Raw genomic sequence first — 19,795 nt, 5'->3', positions numbered from 1 at the left:
TTTAAAGACAATGGACTAGACAGACAAATTCATCCATTTCAGATCTGACTTATTGGATGATATAACTTTCAGATACTTGAAGGCTTCAACATTAGTCACCTCAAGGATCACTACTCAACCAATTGCTTTTCCTTCTCTCTCAGAGCTCAAATTTCCAAGAGAGAGCATAAGACTAGCAACATTTGCAGATGACCTAACCATTTGGAAAGTAGGAAGCAGCAGCAATGTTAAACTCTGCTTTCAAAGAATTAGATAGATTCTCCGAAGTATTAGGGATGAGTATATCAGCCCAAAGAACAAAAACGATAATGCTCAATAACAAAAAAAAATCCCTCCAATATCTTAGTTAAATATGAGAAACTTGAATTAGTTAAAGAATGAAAAATGCTAGGCTTGACAATCGACCATCGGTGGACTCGGAATAAACAAGTTGAGGTTACATATGGCATGCCTGAAATATAATTCACAAAAATTAGCTTCTACGAAATAGGGAAACCCACCAACCATATTAAGAAATTCTATAAACAATACATAGGGCCAAAAGTGGAAGTTGCTTACGGTTATAAAAGGCTTATCCAAATTGGAAGCGATTCAGAACATGGCTCTTGGCTGGTACACACAAACTTCTAGTGAAAACACCAGGAAGCTAGCTGTGTCTATAAGAGAGAATAGCCAAACCTTTTTGACTATACCTCTTCCATATCATGCTGACATTTGGAGGGGATGTTTAATAGTCGATACTAAATAAAAATGAAACCAATCTCAAATATTATACCAGGATTCAAGCTTATGGAGAGCGACAAGCTATTTTTCACTCCCTGTCATGGGAGCGCTAGGCAGCAGTTAAATCCAGAGTAAATCTTGGCAAGTATTATTTAAGCACTTTATCCTAACTGGTCAATTCTTTTTAAGTTTCCCCGTCCATGGAAGTTTGGCCACCAAACGTCAGTCTTGTGCTTATACATGAAAAAAGAAGAATATCCCACATAAACTAACCATGGCTGAATCTTTTAGAAAAAAAAAACAACCCACAGTTTTTCAAAATTCATTTACTTATTTAAAGTAATAGATCCATATTAGGTAATGAACCCTCCGCAGCAGCAATAACTCCCTAATCTCCCTGAGAATTCAAAAGCCTCTCCCACTGGACTTCTCAGTTTTGACGGCTGAACTGGTAGTAATAGTTGAATCGCTGTCAACAATATACCTTCCTACTTACTTCTCGAATTCCCAAACTGCTCAGATACTTGAGAACTTTAACTGAAAGTACAAATGACACTGATTTTCAGGAGATAGGAAGCTACTCGATTCCTTATCTCAGAAAAATATAAGTGGTTTTCCAGCACATTCCTTGCCACATACACGTCCGTTATATTGAAGTCTGCACAGACAGCAAAATCTGTCAACGCACAACTTGTTCTAAAAGTATTCAATTACGCTAAGATGCAATTAGAAACCGCCATCCTTGAAGAAAGCCACCTGCTCTGGTGTCAGTATACGATCGAGCGTATTTCAGAACAAAAACCTTAGCAGCAATACTGAGACGAACAGAATACACATGGAAGCGACGTAGCGATCCGAAGTGTAGACTGCAAATTAACTAAAGAAATTTTACAACACATTCTCTTCGAATGCAACGCAATTAAACCTGAAATTTATAAACAGAATGCCAACGCTCAAGTATTAACTCCCACCAAATATTATCCTGAATGGAGATGCACCTTTACCAACCTCCAATGACAAAGTACTTCACAGAAATACAATTTATTTAAAGAATCTAGAAGCATCCTGATGTTCACGACCTGTTTTATGTATTGATTATGTAATTACCTAATTTTCGTCAAAGTGCCAGGTGCATACTGCCACCACGCTGCCTGTTCACAGAAGTGATTTTAGAACGTGACCACTTAAAAACTGTCAAGTGTCTCCCAAGAATAGCAATTGAGAGTTCAGGGAATGGCCCCGAAAATTTCGCAAAAGCGGAGCGGCAAAAACGCTTGGGCCTATAAGCGTCAAAGCTTTAGATCCGGTCCTGTGTATGCCAATTCTCTGCATTTTGAATGGTTTAACGTGACAATAATCTTGATATCACTCGATAGCTGAAAACCAGTTTTACCCACCAACCTAATTAGCTTTTAAATTTGCCTTGCATTATATTTTAGAATAGAAAAATATGCTCAAAATCGTTGGATAGAAGTATTGCCACAATTCTGGCACGGTGGATAGATCTACCCGATGGTAAATGTACCATGTCCTCTTGGTGCGAATTACAGCTGTAGACCTCTTGCAGAATCACATAATTCACAGGGAACATTAACCTTGAGTAGTAAAATGAAGACTTTAATTTAGCGATGAGAAAGCAGTAGTCTGAGTTATTACAACTACTAACAGCTCACTGAAGCATAAAGCCACCTGAGACCAACAGCTACGCACGCTCCTTGAAAGTGTATTTTCAGAAAACGTTTTATTGCAAAAATCCATTTTTTTTATATCAAGAAAAACCAGTTTCTAAACGAATCCGTTCGGCGACATTTTACAATCTGAGCTTCACTTTCTTCTATAAAAGACAAAAAAAAAGAGAATTAAAACACTTTCAAACTTCTAAACAAAAAAATAACACTTTAAATTGTACTGTTGTTCACATTCACACTTCAGAATACCACTCACACAGGGGACGGTTCATATCAACTATTTACTCGTCATCCTCTTCCTCCTCCTCATCTTCTTCATCTTCATCCTCTGCCGCGGCACCGTTCTTGGCGGGGGCAGCTAGTTTCTTTTTGTAGGCTGCTATTTCCTGTAAGAACAAAAATTAAAATGTAACCAAAAGAATGTAGTTAAATGAAATAAGCAGAAGTAACGCCAAAACAGCATACTTTTTCAAACTGAATATGTAGAATTAGTAACAAGCTTTAAATACCATAAGAAATGAAAACTGATTTTGTCAAATGGTTAAATAGAAAAACAGGAATCTAATATTCAATGAAGAAGAGCTCCAGACGCAGTCATGAAGTTTTTAGACACAGCGGTTCTTAAATTTTAAGAGATGAACATGGGCAGCAAGAAATAGGCTAAAAATATATGGAACGAAACAGATTACGATATAGCTTTCATTTGAAGGTACAGTAGTTGTCTTTGACATAAAAAAATTGTTAATACTATATTTAAGTTTTAGGGACAAAAAAAATTGTCAAATTGAACTAATAACTTTTGCTAATACACTTTCACGGTTCTATATGGCGACAGTGTTACTGCCATAAGAATCTCAAAATTTCGAAACAATCGTTCAATCAATCAATCAAAAAAAAAAGTTTTCACGTGCGAAGACACCTTAGATGGGCCCAGAAGGCAGAGTGGTTTTGATGTCCTCAGTACTTCGAAGTATGAACGAAATTTCAAACAGGCTTAATTGACGAGAAAAAACTTAAAGAGGGATTGAGCCCTGTACAATTCTTTGATAAGTCAAGGACTTTACGAAAAACAGAAGATAATCAATTGAAATGGAAATCTCTAGATAGCACTAGCACATCCTAGATAGCACTCGTGATCTTTCATGTAGAGATGAATTCGTTTACGATCTTACTAGCTCCTTGTTGCAGCCAAAATTCAAGCAAAGTCGACACTATTAGCAATGATAGACTAATCAAGTCCTTTTTTGGCTTCTGTGTGGAAATGATCGTTTTCGCTACTAAACTGTTTTAAGGAGGACAAAATCCCCCCATTTTGTACTACAAAAATGTAAAACCATGAGCATTTCTAAGAACACTAAAGGTTATCAAGGTGTGAAACTTGAAAAGAATCACATAGACCAGTTGAAAGTCAGTAGAGAGTCTGACAACGTTTATTATTCCAACCAAGCAGAGAATACAGAAGTATTTTTATAACATCGCAGAACATTAAGAGTTCAACAACATCTAAACAAGAAAGACACTTGTCATCATGTTTCACAAGAGATATGATAACTCCTTTATGATAAGCTTGCATAGTAAAATTTCCCGGCCTATTTGTTCTTCCTTTTTGTTGTATCTTCCGGACTTTCAATTTAATTCTATGAATGCAAGAATTGGCATGTTTTTGTCCTCCACAGATTCAAGCTCTTTCCATGAGGTACAGGCACGTAAAATTACACAGAGGGAAAAGGAGACAAATCTGAGCAAGTAGACAAATTGCAGTATCCGAATTCTTTTCAGCTGCGAGGACTATTTTATTTTTTTTTGGCTAAAAAAAATTCACACTTATATCCGGTTGTTTTCCAAAGAAAATCAAAAGGAAATTTTCATTTGCTTGGGCCTCTTTTATCTGTTAAAAACTCCGATTAGGGAACTTTTGACAAACTTTTACAAGCTCAAATTAACATGGAGAGTTAACGATAAGAGTTAAACTGTCTTGAGGAGGACAGTCCGCCTTTGTCCAGTCTGGATCACTGGCTCTTCTACTGAAATAAACAAAGTAAGCAAGAATATTTTGCATAGCCTCCATTCTAACCCCACAATATGGCTAGTGTTTCGAAACACCCTCCTCATCTATTTATGTTTTTAATATTTGAACTTCTTTATCATTGTAGATTTATTTTCGTGTGAACTAGTATCCGATAGGAAGAGGTTCAAATTTACTTCCATTATGTAGCAAGACTCCTTTGAAGCCATTTTTACACGAATCAGCAAATCTGCAACATCCTGATAAATCAAATTCTATGGCAAAGCACTTCGGGAATGACAATCATTTACCCTGATCACCCTCTTAAGAGAAAAACTGAGGAAATACGCAAATAGTAACAGGTTGTACAATTAGGCTTATAGTTCTTCTGTCGTATACTTCTGCTGTCTTTTGAAAGTATCTAACCAGGTCATTGAGCTCACTAAAAAAAAAAAAAAAAAAAAAAAAAAAAAAAAAAAAAAAAAAAAACTTGGAATACCTTTGTCAATATGAACTAATTTGGTTATTGCTTACTAATCCACCCGAGCCCTCAATCTCAATCGAGACTCAATCATATGTCATGTAAATAAGAATGAAACAGGATTTGGGAGCCAGTGGTCAAAAGACAATTGGTTGACTCAAAGTTAGAGCAAGCTTCAAAGAGATGTAACAGTCGGTTGTGTGATCTTTCTTTTCACGTCATTAGGAATTCCAAAACAAACAAGTTCTTCTTACACTTAAACCACAGATAAAAATCTTGTCTGTGCCTCTCCTCTCCCTTTGTTTTTTTTTTTTAGAAAGCAACAAATTATTTCATCAACAGAAAAATATGGGCTAGATTCATCTATGAGAGGTAATATACTTCCATCCTCCAAATCGCAACAAACTATACAAACTGGGAGGTTGAAGTGGAACTGCTACTTCAGAACAGCAAAGTTGAAAAAGTCTATTTGAATTACGATTCTTAGCCAGATATCTTTTGGCATTAAACGCTTCACATCTAAAAAAATACAAATCATCTTGTAGTTCTGGTTACGTAGTTGATGACATGATTTCAATACAACTAGACTCCCTTGGCCCCAATTTCACAGAAGGCCTATAGATCAAATACAAACTTATTTTTTATTTTTGTCATTTTAGCTGCTAGTCATCAGCAGCATTGGCATACAGCAGTTTATCCTATTGAACCAAAAAATAAAATCAAAAAGGGGAACAACCTATCATTCAATTTGGTAAAATCACTTTTGATGCAAGAATTTAAGCATAAGCTGGCCAGCGCAACCTTTTCCAACACAAAACTAATATAGACCAAAAAAAAAAAAGAAAAAAGTTTTTAAATATTAAACAGTAACATACCACTTCATATCTTTTCTTATCCTTGCTGGCCATTTCTTCATATCTCTTCTTTGCCTTTTCATCAACATCTGCCCACCTTCTTCCAAGTTCCTTTGCAACATCCCCCACACCAAGACCAGGTTGATCAGCCTTCACTTTTGATCTTTCATCATTACAAAACCAGAAGAAAGCAGATCTAAAAATAATAATGATGAAACTCATTCCGAGAAAAACACAAATGAAAATTGGTCCTTTCTTTTTTCGACATTACGAAAGAATCTAGAAAAATAAAAAAAGTGAATCTACATCTCTACATGACAATTTAAGATGGAATGTAAAAGAATTACTTGGACTATCTGTCTTGGCTTTTCTCTGTCTACAATTAGCCATGTCTTGATGCAACCTATTGCAAAATACTTGATAACTTCGAAGAATTCTTAAAGAACGAGAAAAAATTACTAAAGTCGAAAGAATAATTCTGCTCTTATGTTAATCTCGTGCCAAAAACAACAGGATAACGAAAAGTTCATTTTTGATGTTGAGGTTCCACGGATTCCAGTTAAATTAAGATATATACCCTAAGAACACAAGACTTGTATGCCATCAAGCTTGTTACAAATTGCTTTGTTTGTTGGCAAGCAACAGCGGCTGTACTGAATCCCCATAAGACTGTTGGGAAGGGCAGCAAAAAATGAAGTTACATGGCAATATCATCTCCAGAATTGGGGTTTTAACAGAGGACAATTTCGCTCACAGGTCCCGATATGTAGGATTCAAACATTAATTTTAACTGAGAATATACCAACGTAACTTCAGAAATTCACTACGAGCAGACCTGTCTAAAAATGACCCCTCCCCCTTAGTAAAAAAAGCATATGCTACATATACAAATGAATACGCTACATTGTAAAAGACAAAATAATCTTTTAAATGAGATTTAATCAGGAGCCAACTGGCAGAGAATTCTAAATATAGAATACCAAATTACCTTATGAATTAACCAAATTACCTTACCTTATAGAATACCAAATTACCTTATGAATTATAATGAATTATGAATTAACCAAATTACCTTACCTTATAGAATACCAAATTAAATATAGAATACCAAATTACATTATTCTAAATATAGAATACCTTATATAGAGAATAAACCAAATTCTTATAGAATACCAAAATTTCCAGATAAATCAATTGAGTTTTGACGTAAAAAAAAAAAAAAATTTTGGGAAATGATTTTTTTTTTAAATAATTCAAATTAGCGCTAAGAGGAGCGCGTTGGGGCCCAAGCCACCAGACTCAAAATTTTCCTCTATTTCGGGGCACTGTCTCATTAAAATTTATTTATATGAGGGTTTTTACAACCCTTTTCCTTGAAAGATTCCCATATACACACCTGATCATGTGTCTAATATCTATGTGAGTTAAATTATTAATATCAGGAAGTTTAATGTGTATACTTAGCAATAATAATAACAAAAAATTGCTCACAAAACTGCATAATTTTCTGGTGGTACCTAAAATCCCCCAACCACATAAAAACAAAACAAAAACAAACAAAAAAACACGACCACTGGTCAATTAAAGTAACTTCTAGAATTAGCTATGACTAGATGGTTCATAAATCTACTTTAACCAGACACCAATGTAAACTTTAAACTATAATTGACAGCATATGCCAAGCCCTAAGAGAACTGTAGCCCTCTCCCGCCACAAGCAGGTATAATTTAAAAGATAGCACTAAGGAGAGGGCAATAAAAAATCAATAGTATTTAATATGCTGAAGCAACGATAAATAGCAGTGTTTTCAAACCACCCTCTCCTCCTCCCAAATTTCGTTGATGCTCTCAACAGTCTTCAGTTAAACTTGAAACCAAAGAAATAGGGACAACAAAGAGAAACAGAGGACAAAGTATGCAGTTCCCGGCTACTGGTCAAGATACCTTTTTTACTCACTTCTCATCACTAACAAACAATGGAACTAATAATAATAATAAAAAAAAGTACACTATAAACAGAACAAACCACCAACCAAAAATTTTGACCTGACAAAAAATGGCAACACTTACAGTGCACGTTTGGGAGCATTTGGATCTTTCTTGGCTTTGCGTTTGCTTCCTTTCCCACCTCTGCCTTTGGCACCCTCTGCAGGTGTGTAATCTTTCATTTCTATGTCAAATCGTGCCTTGTCTTTCTCTGCCATCTTGTGAAAGCGATCTCGCTCTTTTTCGTTCATTGTCTGAAAAAAAAAAAAAAATACAGAATTTGGTCTATTAACGATACAGAATATGATTAAAATTTTTGTAAAGTAATTCAAAGAGAATACAATAATGTTACTCCTAAAACTTGAATAAAACTAAATGAAAGATTTCAATGAAACCTAAAAAAAAAAAGGATTTTCCCTTTCATAAGAGATTATGTTAGTAGAGGCTTTGGTACACTGCAGCACCAAGCTGCTTGAGGCCAACATAGCAAAGCACGTTCCCCTTCCATCCCACTCTTTTCAAAGCTTCAAGCTTTGTCCCATGTCAAGAAGTTCCAATCTCCATTAAATCCTTCCTTATGACCTCGCACCCCATTCGGGGACGGGTTTGGCGTGACTGATGGCCAGAAAACAGCCATATTTGACAATCTATCATCCTTCTTATGTAAATATGTCCTAGCTTGCTAAAATACATATTTAGTGATAATTGAACAAGATGCAACACAAGGGGCTTATTATTAATTTTTCCACCATACTAACTTCGTTATTACATGTTTATATGTAATCCATGAACCCAATTTGTAACCTATTTCTTGTTGTTTGACTGACTCCAAACTTAGTGAGCAAAATGTAAGCACAAACATATAATTGAATTAAAATCAAGTTGCCATCAATCCATGGCTAATTGGAGGAAAAGCCAAGACAGTTGATAGTCTGAGTGAGAGGCACAGCTGGCATAAGCCTTTTTCAGGAATGCTTAAAAATGATGTCATTTTCCCTTGTTGATTGATTAGTCTATCATCAATCCCTCCATCTTGGGACAGAACTAAGGTAGAGTCATAGAACTTTATGCATGATTGAGATTTCTGGGTTGACTCATGATGGACACTGTAGACTGAACTTGTAAGCAAAAAAAAGGGGGGGGGGGGACTGAATTTGCTTGGACTCACAGGCGATTCATACCAGAATATATTTTAAAAAGAAAAGGAAAGTATTTGACCAATGTGTCAACAGGCTAGAACATGGCTACAGCACACTTTATGAAGAATACTTGCGTAGCAGCCAAATTCATAGAAAATGATGTTATAAACACGTTTCCATTCAAAATTTGTCCCCTCTTGTTACATTTACAGTCCCCGATTGGCAGCATTCATTAATAGATCATTTGAGTTGAAGGGAGGCATAAGATTTAAAAGTGATTGGTCAAAGAAGAAGCGTCTAAAGAGATGCGAACGCTGAAATAGGGCCAGTGGTAAATAAAGGGAAAGTACATACTTATAAGGTAGACAAGCCCATCCCCAGTAAGTTAGCCTGGAATATTAACAGCATTCCCGCTTCACAACACAGTTAATACCCTAACTGCGTTTCCATCTAACATGAGTAGTTAACACAGATTTTTTTTTTGTTATTATTTACACAGATGCTAATTCTCTGTCTTCTAAGTGAAAATAATTTAGTGAGAAGACACAAATACATAAGCCACAACCTATAACAATCGCAGAAGTCCTTAAACAACAACAACTACCTGATTAAAACTCTTTGTATAGCCATCTAACTTGTATTATTGCAATCTAATGGAGTGGAACAACTACAATCTAAGTGCTCTTAATGACACTAGTATTGGAGTTTTTCAAGTCTTTTGGTTGACTGGTAGCCACAAGTTATTAGCTGTTTGATTTTAGCTTATGTAACATTAACTGGGAGTTATTGTCTACAACTCAATTATGTCTATTTAATGAGCTACAATTTCTTGGTAAGGCAGGTGATCTTTCTCTTGTTTCCTACTGATAGGCCTATTTTTACTAGATCTGCTGATGATATCTTGAGGGAAGACTATTGTGCACGTCTGAGTAGAGGTGATCATGTTGTGCCTAAGATTTTCATGAATATTGCAATCATACAAAATGGTAGACATTTTTCAGTTTGATTACAGTACAGCTGATTATGGGTCTATGAAAAAATTATATTTCTACTTAGAATATTTTGTCATTTCCTAATAATGAGGCTGTCTACAGATTCCACCATTCAAGTTCTGAAAATATACTTTTTGATTGTAGAATTCAATTATTCAGGGATCGGCCGCAACGAGATGTGCAAGAAAAGTGACTTTAGTGCCTTTTCCATTCAGAACAGGGGCACAGGTCATAGTCACTACTTTTCTTTTATATTTTGCCTCCAGGAGTCATTCAGCAACTGAAAACGGAGGGATCTGGAGGGCAAATTTACGAAGGGGGAGGGAAAAAAAAAAAAAAAAAAAAAGATCTTTCATCAATTTTACGACTGAAGAATATTGGGGTAAAAAAAGGTTGAAATATATTTTTTATTTGTTTTATGCCATAAAGTATATTTTTCACTATATTCACTTCTTCAATGCAAAATTTCGAAAAATAAATAATCTTAAAGAACAAAATAAACAGTTTACTATATCACAAAGAGGCAAACTTTCCAACCTTATTATTAAGGGTTGTTATTTTCTTCTTATTACTTTCTTTTCAGGTGTTCCAGACTCAAGAGTTCTTTCAAAATTTGGTAGAGGACCCTTTCCCTCCTAAACAAGGACTTTAAGCTTTGGGTGGCTTAATTGGGACAAGGAATGATAAACTTGCAACTAGTTTGGACCCATAAATTTTATTCTAATTTTACCACATGATTTTAGGACCCTCATTAATTTGACTTGGCGATGTATTTTACATTGATTTCAGTTCATCAAATATATTAAATCAAATAGAGGAAAAACAAATAGGACTACTGATTTGGCAAAGTGGGGATATTTCAACAAAAGAACTGATAGTGCGTGACTGAGAATCTATAAGTTGAGAATTAACTAAGTTGCTTTGGAATTTCAAGTATTTCTTTTCCCCATATTCTTGTGTTATATTACCATTACTGACTTTCAACAGGTAACAGCCTGTTGTCCAATACATTACCTTTCTAGCTTGCTGAAATGAGAACCAACTAAATCGAATTTTGAAACGACAAAAAAGGTGACTTTAGTGACAATTTCAAAGAAAGCGATTGCAGTCAATTCCTGCATTACATCTTCTTTGCTCTGCAATGATTTTTTGAGGTCCAATACCAAATCAACATAATTCTTTCCACAATGGAGCCTTATTGGAACCGTAAGTGCACAATATCTTAGGAAATTTAGACTCTTCCAAACCTTGGACACTGAGAGGCTTTCTAATGCAATGTTTTGAGGAAATGTCTCTCTTTCAACTGATGCTTTGAGTGAGGTTTCTCAGAGCAGTTACTTAAGACCCATGCCATTTTGTCTTTTAATTGATGATTTGCCTCCTTCAATTCTAAACTGTAATGTGAAAATATTTACTGAGGATGTGAAAGTTTATTTGCATTTGCTAAATGTTTGCCATCCAATAATTATTAAAAATGACCCTCATTAAATAGTATGACAACCACTTTATATTTGTAAACAGTTCCTTATAGGTTGCGCTCTTCTAAGAACATATTTCATTACCTGATTAATTATTTGTATTCAGTTTCTGACACAAAAGTATTCAATAAAGACAGTCCAGGATTTAGACACATGCTTTGATTCCAGGGCTAAATAAAGAAGTTCCTTAAGTTGTAAAAAATACAAATGAGCAAGCATTTAAGCATAAGCTGGTCAACACACTATTTTATATAAATCAATCTAAGACTTGTTAGGCTGTAAAATATATTTGTGCATTTTTTTTTGTATCTTTTCCCTTTATTTGGTTCTTCCTCCTTTCCTGTTTGTTTTATCAAGTGATCTTATTCTATATGACAACCATTGGGCTTACCATAACCTGGATTAATCAGCAGTGACACTTAGCTGAACATAACTGAACAAACATTGATGTATTTTGCATAGCCTATTTAAAACTAGAGTCCCACCAACTGCATGTGCAAGGGAAAATTTTTCTTTCTTTAATTTTCCATTCAATTTGCTTATTTCTGATCCCCTCCCCCCATCGTGTAAAATTCTTACCCATACACCATCAGTCTATAGCACAAAGGTCTACTGGTACTAAAAACTAATGTGCAAACCACTTTGTAAAGAGGCACTATTAAAAAAGGAGAACTCACCAGGGTATACCCTGGATTCAGGTCCTAAACTTTCTCTTACAGAAAAAATGAAACCAAAAAAACTTTTTGTCAACTCCCCACCCCAAACAATAGAAATCTTAATCTTGATTTAACCAAAGGACATCAAAAAGCTTTGTAGACAGCACCTACAAAAGGAATTTTTTTTTCAACTAAATAACATTAATATAAATTATTAACACATTTATTTATTACAAATATAACATACCTTCCACCTATCTGCACATTTTTTGGAGAACTCTGCAAAAACAACATTTTCATCTGGATGTTTCTTTTTGTGCTCCTCTCTGCAAGTCTGAACAAAAAAGGCATAAGCAGTCAGCTTACCACGGGGTTTGCTTGCATCCTTAGAGCGTGGCATTGTTATCTTTAAAGCTACAGAAAGAATGTACAGGTTCATTTGAAAATTATGATAAATACAGTTAAAATGCACAAAGGAATAAAAAATATTTCTTCATTATTTGATTACTTCATTTTTTTTTTAAATTAGACATGGTAGATCTTTTACTACTTATCATTCAGTCTTTTCTATAGCCAAGGCTACATTCAGATTTGTTTTGTACTTATCTCTTTTGGCGACAATAAAGTGTAACCACACCAAAGAAGTGAAGTTAGAGGTTAATCCTAATGAAATACACCAATATACATGAAAATATATAATACTTTAGTGACAAAATTACTGAAAGCAGGCTGCCCAGAATGCATTACATTAAATACCTAACTTAACCACCTCTATACATTAAATATTTAATTACAATATACCTGCATAATATTTTATCTTGCTCAGGCTAAACTGATTATCTCCAAGTAGACAGAGAAAACCAGTTTAATTACAGATCAAGAACAAAGTTTGGTTGCTATAACATTTAAGTACCCCCTAATAATATATCTCTTAGTTATATTTGTTCCATGAATAATAGGTTTGCTGCAGTCTTGACTCAGACTCTTGTCTGTGTCTGTAATATTCACCAAAATATTAACTGAAATAATTTCAAAGTGGATAACGATAACAATAAAAAAAAAAAAAAAAAAAAAAAAAAAAAAAAAACATGATAGGTTAATTTAGCATTCACTTAATTTAGAGAGGAAGAAAGTAAATATATCACTTGGTGCCTTATTTAACACTTTCCAAGTTCAATGATTGCGTGTGGGGCAAATTCCATCCACAGTAACAAAAAGACTAAAAAAGTGTTTTTAGCCTTAGTGAAAAAAAATAATAATATACCATTTATATCTGATTCAGGAATGGTAAAAACTACTGTCATGAGACTTCATAATCAAATGTTATTTCAGAAACAAATTTGCAGGAATTCTAAAAAAAGCCTGAAAACCACTCAAAAAAGGCATCACATCAAAATAAGAAGTACACCATTGGAATCTCTTACAAGGAGAAATCCTTAGATTGCTCCAAGTTGCAATTTAAGATAACTCCCAATAAGATATAATTTAGATAAGATGTAAGTGAAAACGTCATTTGATGCCTTTTTTATGCTCTTTCATAATTCAATTATTGCTTCCAGGACTAATTGCATCTTGCACCCTTAAAGGGGCCCCAAAGGGATTTCAATTTTGTAACCACACAAAGAATTTATCAACACTAGTCAAGTTATTGAAAAGTGGTTAAAACATATCACTAGTTAACTTGGTACTGTGCTATTAGCTATAAGGCATGCAAGAAGTGAAATTTAATAATGCTAATGAAATAAAACAAAATATGCTGAAATTATAATAGTTAAGAAACAAATTTCAGCTATATATTTCCACATCAGGGGAGTGGAGGGTAAAGCATAGCATATATTAAATACATAACATAACCTAGGCACCTCCCCCCTTCCCTAATCCCCAAAAAACTAAAGTTTAAATATTGTAAACACAGTGAGAAACCACTGTTTGCAATCCAATTCTCCATTGAAAGAACATGTTTGATTAGTTTCTTCTATTATCTATCTTGTGCTAATAGAACAGTACTGCCAATTCAAATATAAACCATTTTCCTACCATTTCTAGCTTTTCAAATGCAGTTGACAAGAGGGGTCCATATCTGGATATTCAAAGGGCATGGAATGTATAATCATTTTTTTCTTCACATTATTGGAGGGGGGGGGGGGGCAACTACCCCACTGCCCCACAAACATCCCTGCCCATTAGAAATTTAAAAAAAACATGCCATTTTAAGCTGATTCAGGAATGGTAGTTATTTTCATTTATTAAAATGCTATTGTGAAAACAATTTGCAAAAATCTTCAGAGCCAGAAACCCCTCAAAAATGACATTGGCTACAGTGATATCATTTTTGAGGTTTTCAGGCTCCTTATTATTGAATTCTGAAAGAGCATAGAAAAGCCATCAAGTGATATACTCACTTTCATCCTAGCTAAATTGTATTGAATTCTATAATTAACCTTTTGTTTCAAATTAGTTTTAGGGGGGGGAGGGCACTCCCCCTAGCATAGTCTAAAGTAGTGTAATTCTACTTAATTAACTCAAATTTGCATTAATTAAACTTGCTCATAATGCAAGTTTATCAGATTAACCTATTTTGCACTCCCCCTTAAATTTTTTTGGATCAACCTATTTCTGCCCCCCCCCTAAAAAAATCCTCTTACAAGGAGAAATTCTTAGATTGCTCCAAGTTCCAATTTAAGATAACTCCCAATAAGAAAAAAGGTAAATTTCTACTGGGTGATATAATTTAGATAAGATGTAAGTGAAAACGTCATTTGATGCCTTTTTTTATGCTCTTTCATAATTCAATTATTGCTTCCTGGACTAATTGCATCTTGCGCCCTTAAAGGGGCCCCAAAGGGATTTCAATTTTGTAACCACACAAAGAATTTATCAACACTAGTCAAGTTATTGAAAAGTGGTTAAAACATATAACTAGTTAACTTGGTACTGTGCTATTAGCTACAAGGCATGCAAGAAGTGAAATTTGATAATGCTAATGAAATAAAACAAAATATGCTGAAATTATAATAGTTAAGAAACAAATTTCAGCTATATATTTCCACATCAGGGGAGTGGAGGGTAAAGCATAGCATATATTAAATACATAACATAACCTAGGCACCTCCCCCTTCCCTAATTCCCAAAAAACTAAAGTTTAAATATTGTAAACACAGTGAGAAAACCACTGTTTGCAATCCAATTCTCCATTGAAAGAACCTGTTTGATTAGTTTCTTCTATTATCTATCTTGTGCTAATAGAACAGTACTGGCAATTCAAATATAAACCAATTTCCTACCATTTCTAGCTTTTCAAATGCAGTTGACAAGAGGGGTCCATATCTGGAAAGTCAAAGAGCATGGGATGTATAATATTTTTTTTCTTCACATTATTGGAGGGGGGGGGGCAACTACCCCACTGCCACTCAAACATCCCTGCCCATTAGAAATTAAAAAAAAAACATGCCATTTTAAGCTGATTCAGGAATGGTAGTTATTTTCATTTATTAAAATGCTATCATGAAAACAATTTGCAAAAATCTTCAGAGCCAGAAACCCCTCAAAAATGACATGGGCTACAGTGATATCATTTTTGAGGTTTTCAGGCTCCTTATTATTGAATTCTGAAAGAGCATAGAAAAGCCATCAAGTGATATACTCACTTTCATCCTAGCTAAATTGTATTGAAAACTATAATTAACCTTTTGTTTCAAATTAGTTTTAGGGGGGGGCACTCCCCCTAGCATAGTCTAAAGTATTGTAATTTAATTAGTTAACTCAAATTTGCATTAATTAAACTTGCACATAATGCAAGTTTATCAGATTAACCTATTTTGCACCCTCCTTAAATTTTTTTTGGATAAACCTATTTTGCCCCCCCCCCTAAAAAAATCCTAGATCCACCCCGGTCAGGGAGGGAAGGGGGTTCAAACTTTCAGAGATGGGTCTACATGCTAAATTATGTCCTGGGAAAGTATTTTGAAATACCCAACTCCACTCCTTCTCCCTCTAGAGGGTCCTGATATTTGCCTACATGAGAGGTCTAATTGAGATTTTGACAAAACAACATTTTACCTTAATTTTCAGTTATCAGTTTCTTTTCCTCTGGCTTTAGTTCTGAAAATACAATTCCTGTTATTTAAATATAATTTTAAGCCATATCAATGTTGTTTTTTCAAAATTTAGGAAATGTATTTGCATATCTTAAAAACCTTATAAATTGGGATTGGGCAAAGTTGTGGAGCTGAAAACAAATTTGTTGTACTTCATTTAAGCAGAAGATCTATTTTGCAAGGTTAAAGATCACGACCCTCTACAGGGAGAAGAAGTGGAGGTAGGTACTTCAAAAAACCTTCCTGGGACATACTTTAGCATGTAGACCCATCCCTGAAAGTTTTACCCAGAATTTTAAAAATTTAAAAAAATTTTAAAAGTAAAGTAGAATTTTACCCAGAACATCACGACAAGTCTAAAGTTAGGCTGTTGCACTTCCTGGCTGAAGGGCCGAGAAACAGAATCAGAACCTCTGGTAGGGACCAATATCCAATGCCATATTCTTTACCTTTTTTACATATTGACCTAGGCCTATAGTTCCACTATATTTTACACCTCAGCCCCTGACAACAGTTCCACTATACTTTGCCCCAGCCCCCCTAATGTTTAAAAACAAGTCCAAATTATATATATTTCCCATGTGTCACTCTTGTTTACCCATACATGAAATCAACAATGGCAAAACCAAGAAACAAAGAAACACATAAAAACATATAATCTGGGCTATATATTTGCAAATTAGAGAGAGAGAGAGAGAGAGAGAGAGAGAGAGAGAGAGAGGGAGAGAGGGGGGGGGTAAAGTAAAGAATGTAGGCTATTGGAAATATATAATTTGTGGTACATATTTGCAAATTATTTGGGAGTAAATTATAGTAAGAATTTTGGTAAAATTCTACTTTAGCTACTTTTGGCTAAACTATCTTGGAAAGGGGTTAGGTTAGGAAAATGAAACTTTAAGGGATACAGGCTAAGGTATGTCCTGGGCAGGTATTTTGAAGTAACTACCTCTACTCCTTCTCCCTCTACAGGGTCCTGAAAATTGCCTATATGACAGGTCTACTGATTGAAATTTTGACAAAACAACATTTTACCTTAATTTTCAGTTATCAGTTTCTTTTACTGTGGCTTAAGTTCTGAAAATGCAATTCTTTTATTTGAATAGAATTTTAAGCCATAAGTTTTTTTTTTAAATTTAGGAAATGTATTTGCATATCTTTAAAACCTTATAGTCTAAATAGGGATTGAGCAAAGTTGTGAAGCTGAAAACAATTTTGTTGTAGCCTACTTCATTTAAGCAGAAGATCTTTTTTGCAAGGTTTTACTTTTATAACACACAGATTTTTAAAGGTCATCAAAGGTCTGGACCCTCTAGAGAGAGAAGTGGAGGTAGATACTTCAAAATAGCTACTTTCCCAGGACAAACTTTAGTCTGTAGACCCATCCCAGAAAGTTTCATTTTCCTAACCTAACCCTTTTCCAAGATAGTCAAAAGTAGAATTTTACCAGAATTTTATTCATAACACATTTCCTTCTCACTAGGCTAGTCCCTAATCCCTGACTTTTACCTAAGAGACTCCCTTAGGCCTATGGCTAATCAATCACCTCAGACAAAACTCAATTAATGATAGGCTAGGATTCAAGAGGGGAATACCCCTTCCAAGGATTTAAGTTATTCTTTCATTCTCCAAAAATTATATAGGCTATCTCTACACCCTTGAAGGAAAGGCTGTAGGCTAAGCAAACATAATTCTAGGAACCTCTTTTACATAGCCTATTGGACCTAGGCTATATTGGAAGGTCAGAGTAGCATTTTCCAGCAACAAACACTAATTAGCATAATAACAACTAAATGTCATGTGCTGGACCAAGAAGTCTTGAAGTGAAAGAAATCAGGCTAGAATAGCCTACTTAAGTATGGTCTCAAACACAAATACTGGTGTTAAATCCAGAAAACAAGTATAAAAACGACCCGCATATCTACAGCTATAAACTCTAATAGCCTAATTGAATGTTAGCCAACTCCTCAGTTTGAATTTCCTATAATTTTAATATGGCGCAACGCTATTTAATAAGAATGATGGAGAAAAATTCCTTACGGTTATTTCCTGAAGGTTGTATCTAAGGAGAAAAAGATTGGCATAGAAAAATTCAACAGAAAATCTAGTTTAAAATTGCTATTTTCGATTTATTATCAATTGCTCTAATAAATTTATAATAAATATTTCTAACCTCAGGTATATCCTTCACAATACAAAATAGCTTTGTATTGCAAAGCCTTGGTTGTTTGCTCCGTATCTAAAACCAAGGGAAGAGTTTAGCCACTTATGATTGGCTGAAATCATTTGGCGCCAAATTTTTAACGAATCAAAAGGCAGGAAAAGGACGCTAAATTTAAAACCGCTTTTTCAGGCCGAAAAGAGCTCGAATGGCGCCAAATTTGAAATTTTAATAAACCTATAATATTCCATAAATCAATTTTTTTTATTCAAAAATGACAATAAAATTGAGGAATTGATTTAGTTCTGTAAAAGACTTGGTTTTATAAATTAATTTCAGCCCAAAACTGATCAAATCTCTTACTTTGATATTCATCACCATCAGCAAAAACGTAAACAAAATTCAAAGTTAGATGAAGAATAAAGCTATGATTTTGAACTGTTTTTGCATCAGGTAAACCTAGCCATTAATGTTAGGCTCATTTAATATTCGCTTAAGTTATAATTGCAGTAAAGTAGCGTTCTTATGAACTTGCCTACCTGCACAATCCTCCCCCCTCTTCCAAACACCGACTGGTAACATAGGCCAAGCTATTTGAACTGATGTTTGCCATGTAGTTTTGTCCTAATTAGAACTGTCTTCAAGGCATATTCATTCCATGTGTCTGGGAAGGTTCCTCATTATACCAATTTCTTTCTGGGGCTGAGCCTAGCCTAACTAGAGTTTTAGAAATCAGAGGGTTATATTTATTAGGCGTGATTGTACAGCCTAGCTAAAAAATGAATATAGAGCAAAGATAAAACCTTATAATTTGATCCAGTAAGTACAAGTGCCAGTTGGGGGGATATGTCCCCTAGATTTGATTTCCTGACATATTTTGAAAATAGCCTAAGCCTAGGCTACCTTTGTTTGTTAGCTTAGGCATGTAGGCATGGGCGTAGGGAGGGGGGCAGATGTCCCCCTCTAGAACTTCAAATTTACATTAGATATGGCTGAAAAAGCAGATGGTTTGGAAAAAGCAGCTGATAAAACTCCATCACACTATCAACTGCCCCCCCCCCCTAGACAATATGCTGCCTATGCCCATGCATGTAGGCCTATTCTTTAAAAAAGAAGGTAAGCTACTAATGTAGTGGCTAGCCTCCTTGTAAGGAAGTATTAGCCTATAAAATCCTGAAAGCAAAATTATAAAATTCTTAAATTATTCCTAAAACTGGTGTCCTGGGTATAGGCTATTCACCCTAGAAAATCCCCCGCCCTTGCTCTTACAAAATTTAGCAGCTAAATAAAAAGGTATGACAAATGAAAATGCTAAGAAAAGAAAGAAGTTAGGAATACTCTATCTATGTTCCAAAATATAGACTAGGTAGGGTAAATTTTTACCAAATCATATTACTGACTTACAAATAAAGTGAATATACCACTTGATTCCTTTTTTTTATGCTTTTTCCAAATATAATAATCATTTTTGTCAGAAATGAATTTTACCCCCATCCCTTTATATACCAATCCAGGGTAGGCCTATATATTTGCACATTA

General features: G+C 34.7%; 2 protein-coding genes across 2 annotated transcripts in view; one reads left to right on the top strand and one right to left on the bottom strand.

Moving 5' to 3' along the window:
• Window positions 1-2,449: 2,449 nt before the first annotated feature.
• Dsp1 (Dorsal switch protein 1) lies at window positions 2,450-18,356 on the bottom strand. The gene is made up of 5 exons (XM_089099976.1): window positions 18,269-18,356; window positions 12,249-12,415; window positions 7,821-7,990; window positions 5,773-5,947; window positions 2,450-2,797 (listed from the first exon to the last, which is right to left on the bottom strand). Exons 2-5 carry the CDS (start codon window positions 12,399-12,401, stop codon window positions 2,693-2,695), a joined length of 603 nt encoding a protein of 200 aa, XP_088956102.1. The 5' UTR covers window positions 12,402-12,415; window positions 18,269-18,356; the 3' UTR covers window positions 2,450-2,692.
• A 230-nt stretch (window positions 18,357-18,586) lies between these two features.
• Sap30 (SIN3-associated polypeptide 30) overlaps window positions 18,587-19,795 on the top strand; it is a 33,219-nt gene continuing 32,010 nt past the window's right edge. The window contains exon 1 of the mRNA XM_089108038.1: window positions 18,587-18,709. The gene's annotated coding sequence lies outside the window, so the exon portion shown is untranslated. The remainder of the gene's footprint in view (window positions 18,710-19,795) is intronic.

The sequence above is a fragment of the Artemia sp. Qi Xiang Cuo genome, chromosome 2 (genome assembly GCF_049724085.1).
Source record: "Artemia sp. Qi Xiang Cuo chromosome 2, ASM4972408v1, whole genome shotgun sequence".
In the NCBI taxonomy this organism is placed as follows: Eukaryota; Metazoa; Arthropoda; class Branchiopoda; order Anostraca; family Artemiidae; genus Artemia; species Artemia sp. Qi Xiang Cuo.
The sequence above is the reverse complement of the archived record's forward strand: the minus strand, read 5'-3'. Positions and strand labels throughout refer to the sequence as shown.

Excerpts from the sequence above, each read along its gene's own strand:
- Dsp1 (XM_089099976.1), bottom strand. The coding sequence starts at position 12,401 with ATGCCACGCTCTAAGGATGCAAGCAAACCCCGTGGTAAGCTGACTGCT. Across the intron at positions 7,991-12,248 it reads AATGTGCAGATAGGTGGAAG|ACAATGAACGAAAAAGAGCG; the intron begins GTATGTTATATT and ends TTTTTTTTTCAG. Across the intron at positions 2,798-5,772 it reads ATAAGAAAAGATATGAAGTG|GAAATAGCAGCCTACAAAAA; the intron begins GTATGTTACTGT and ends TTGTTCTTACAG.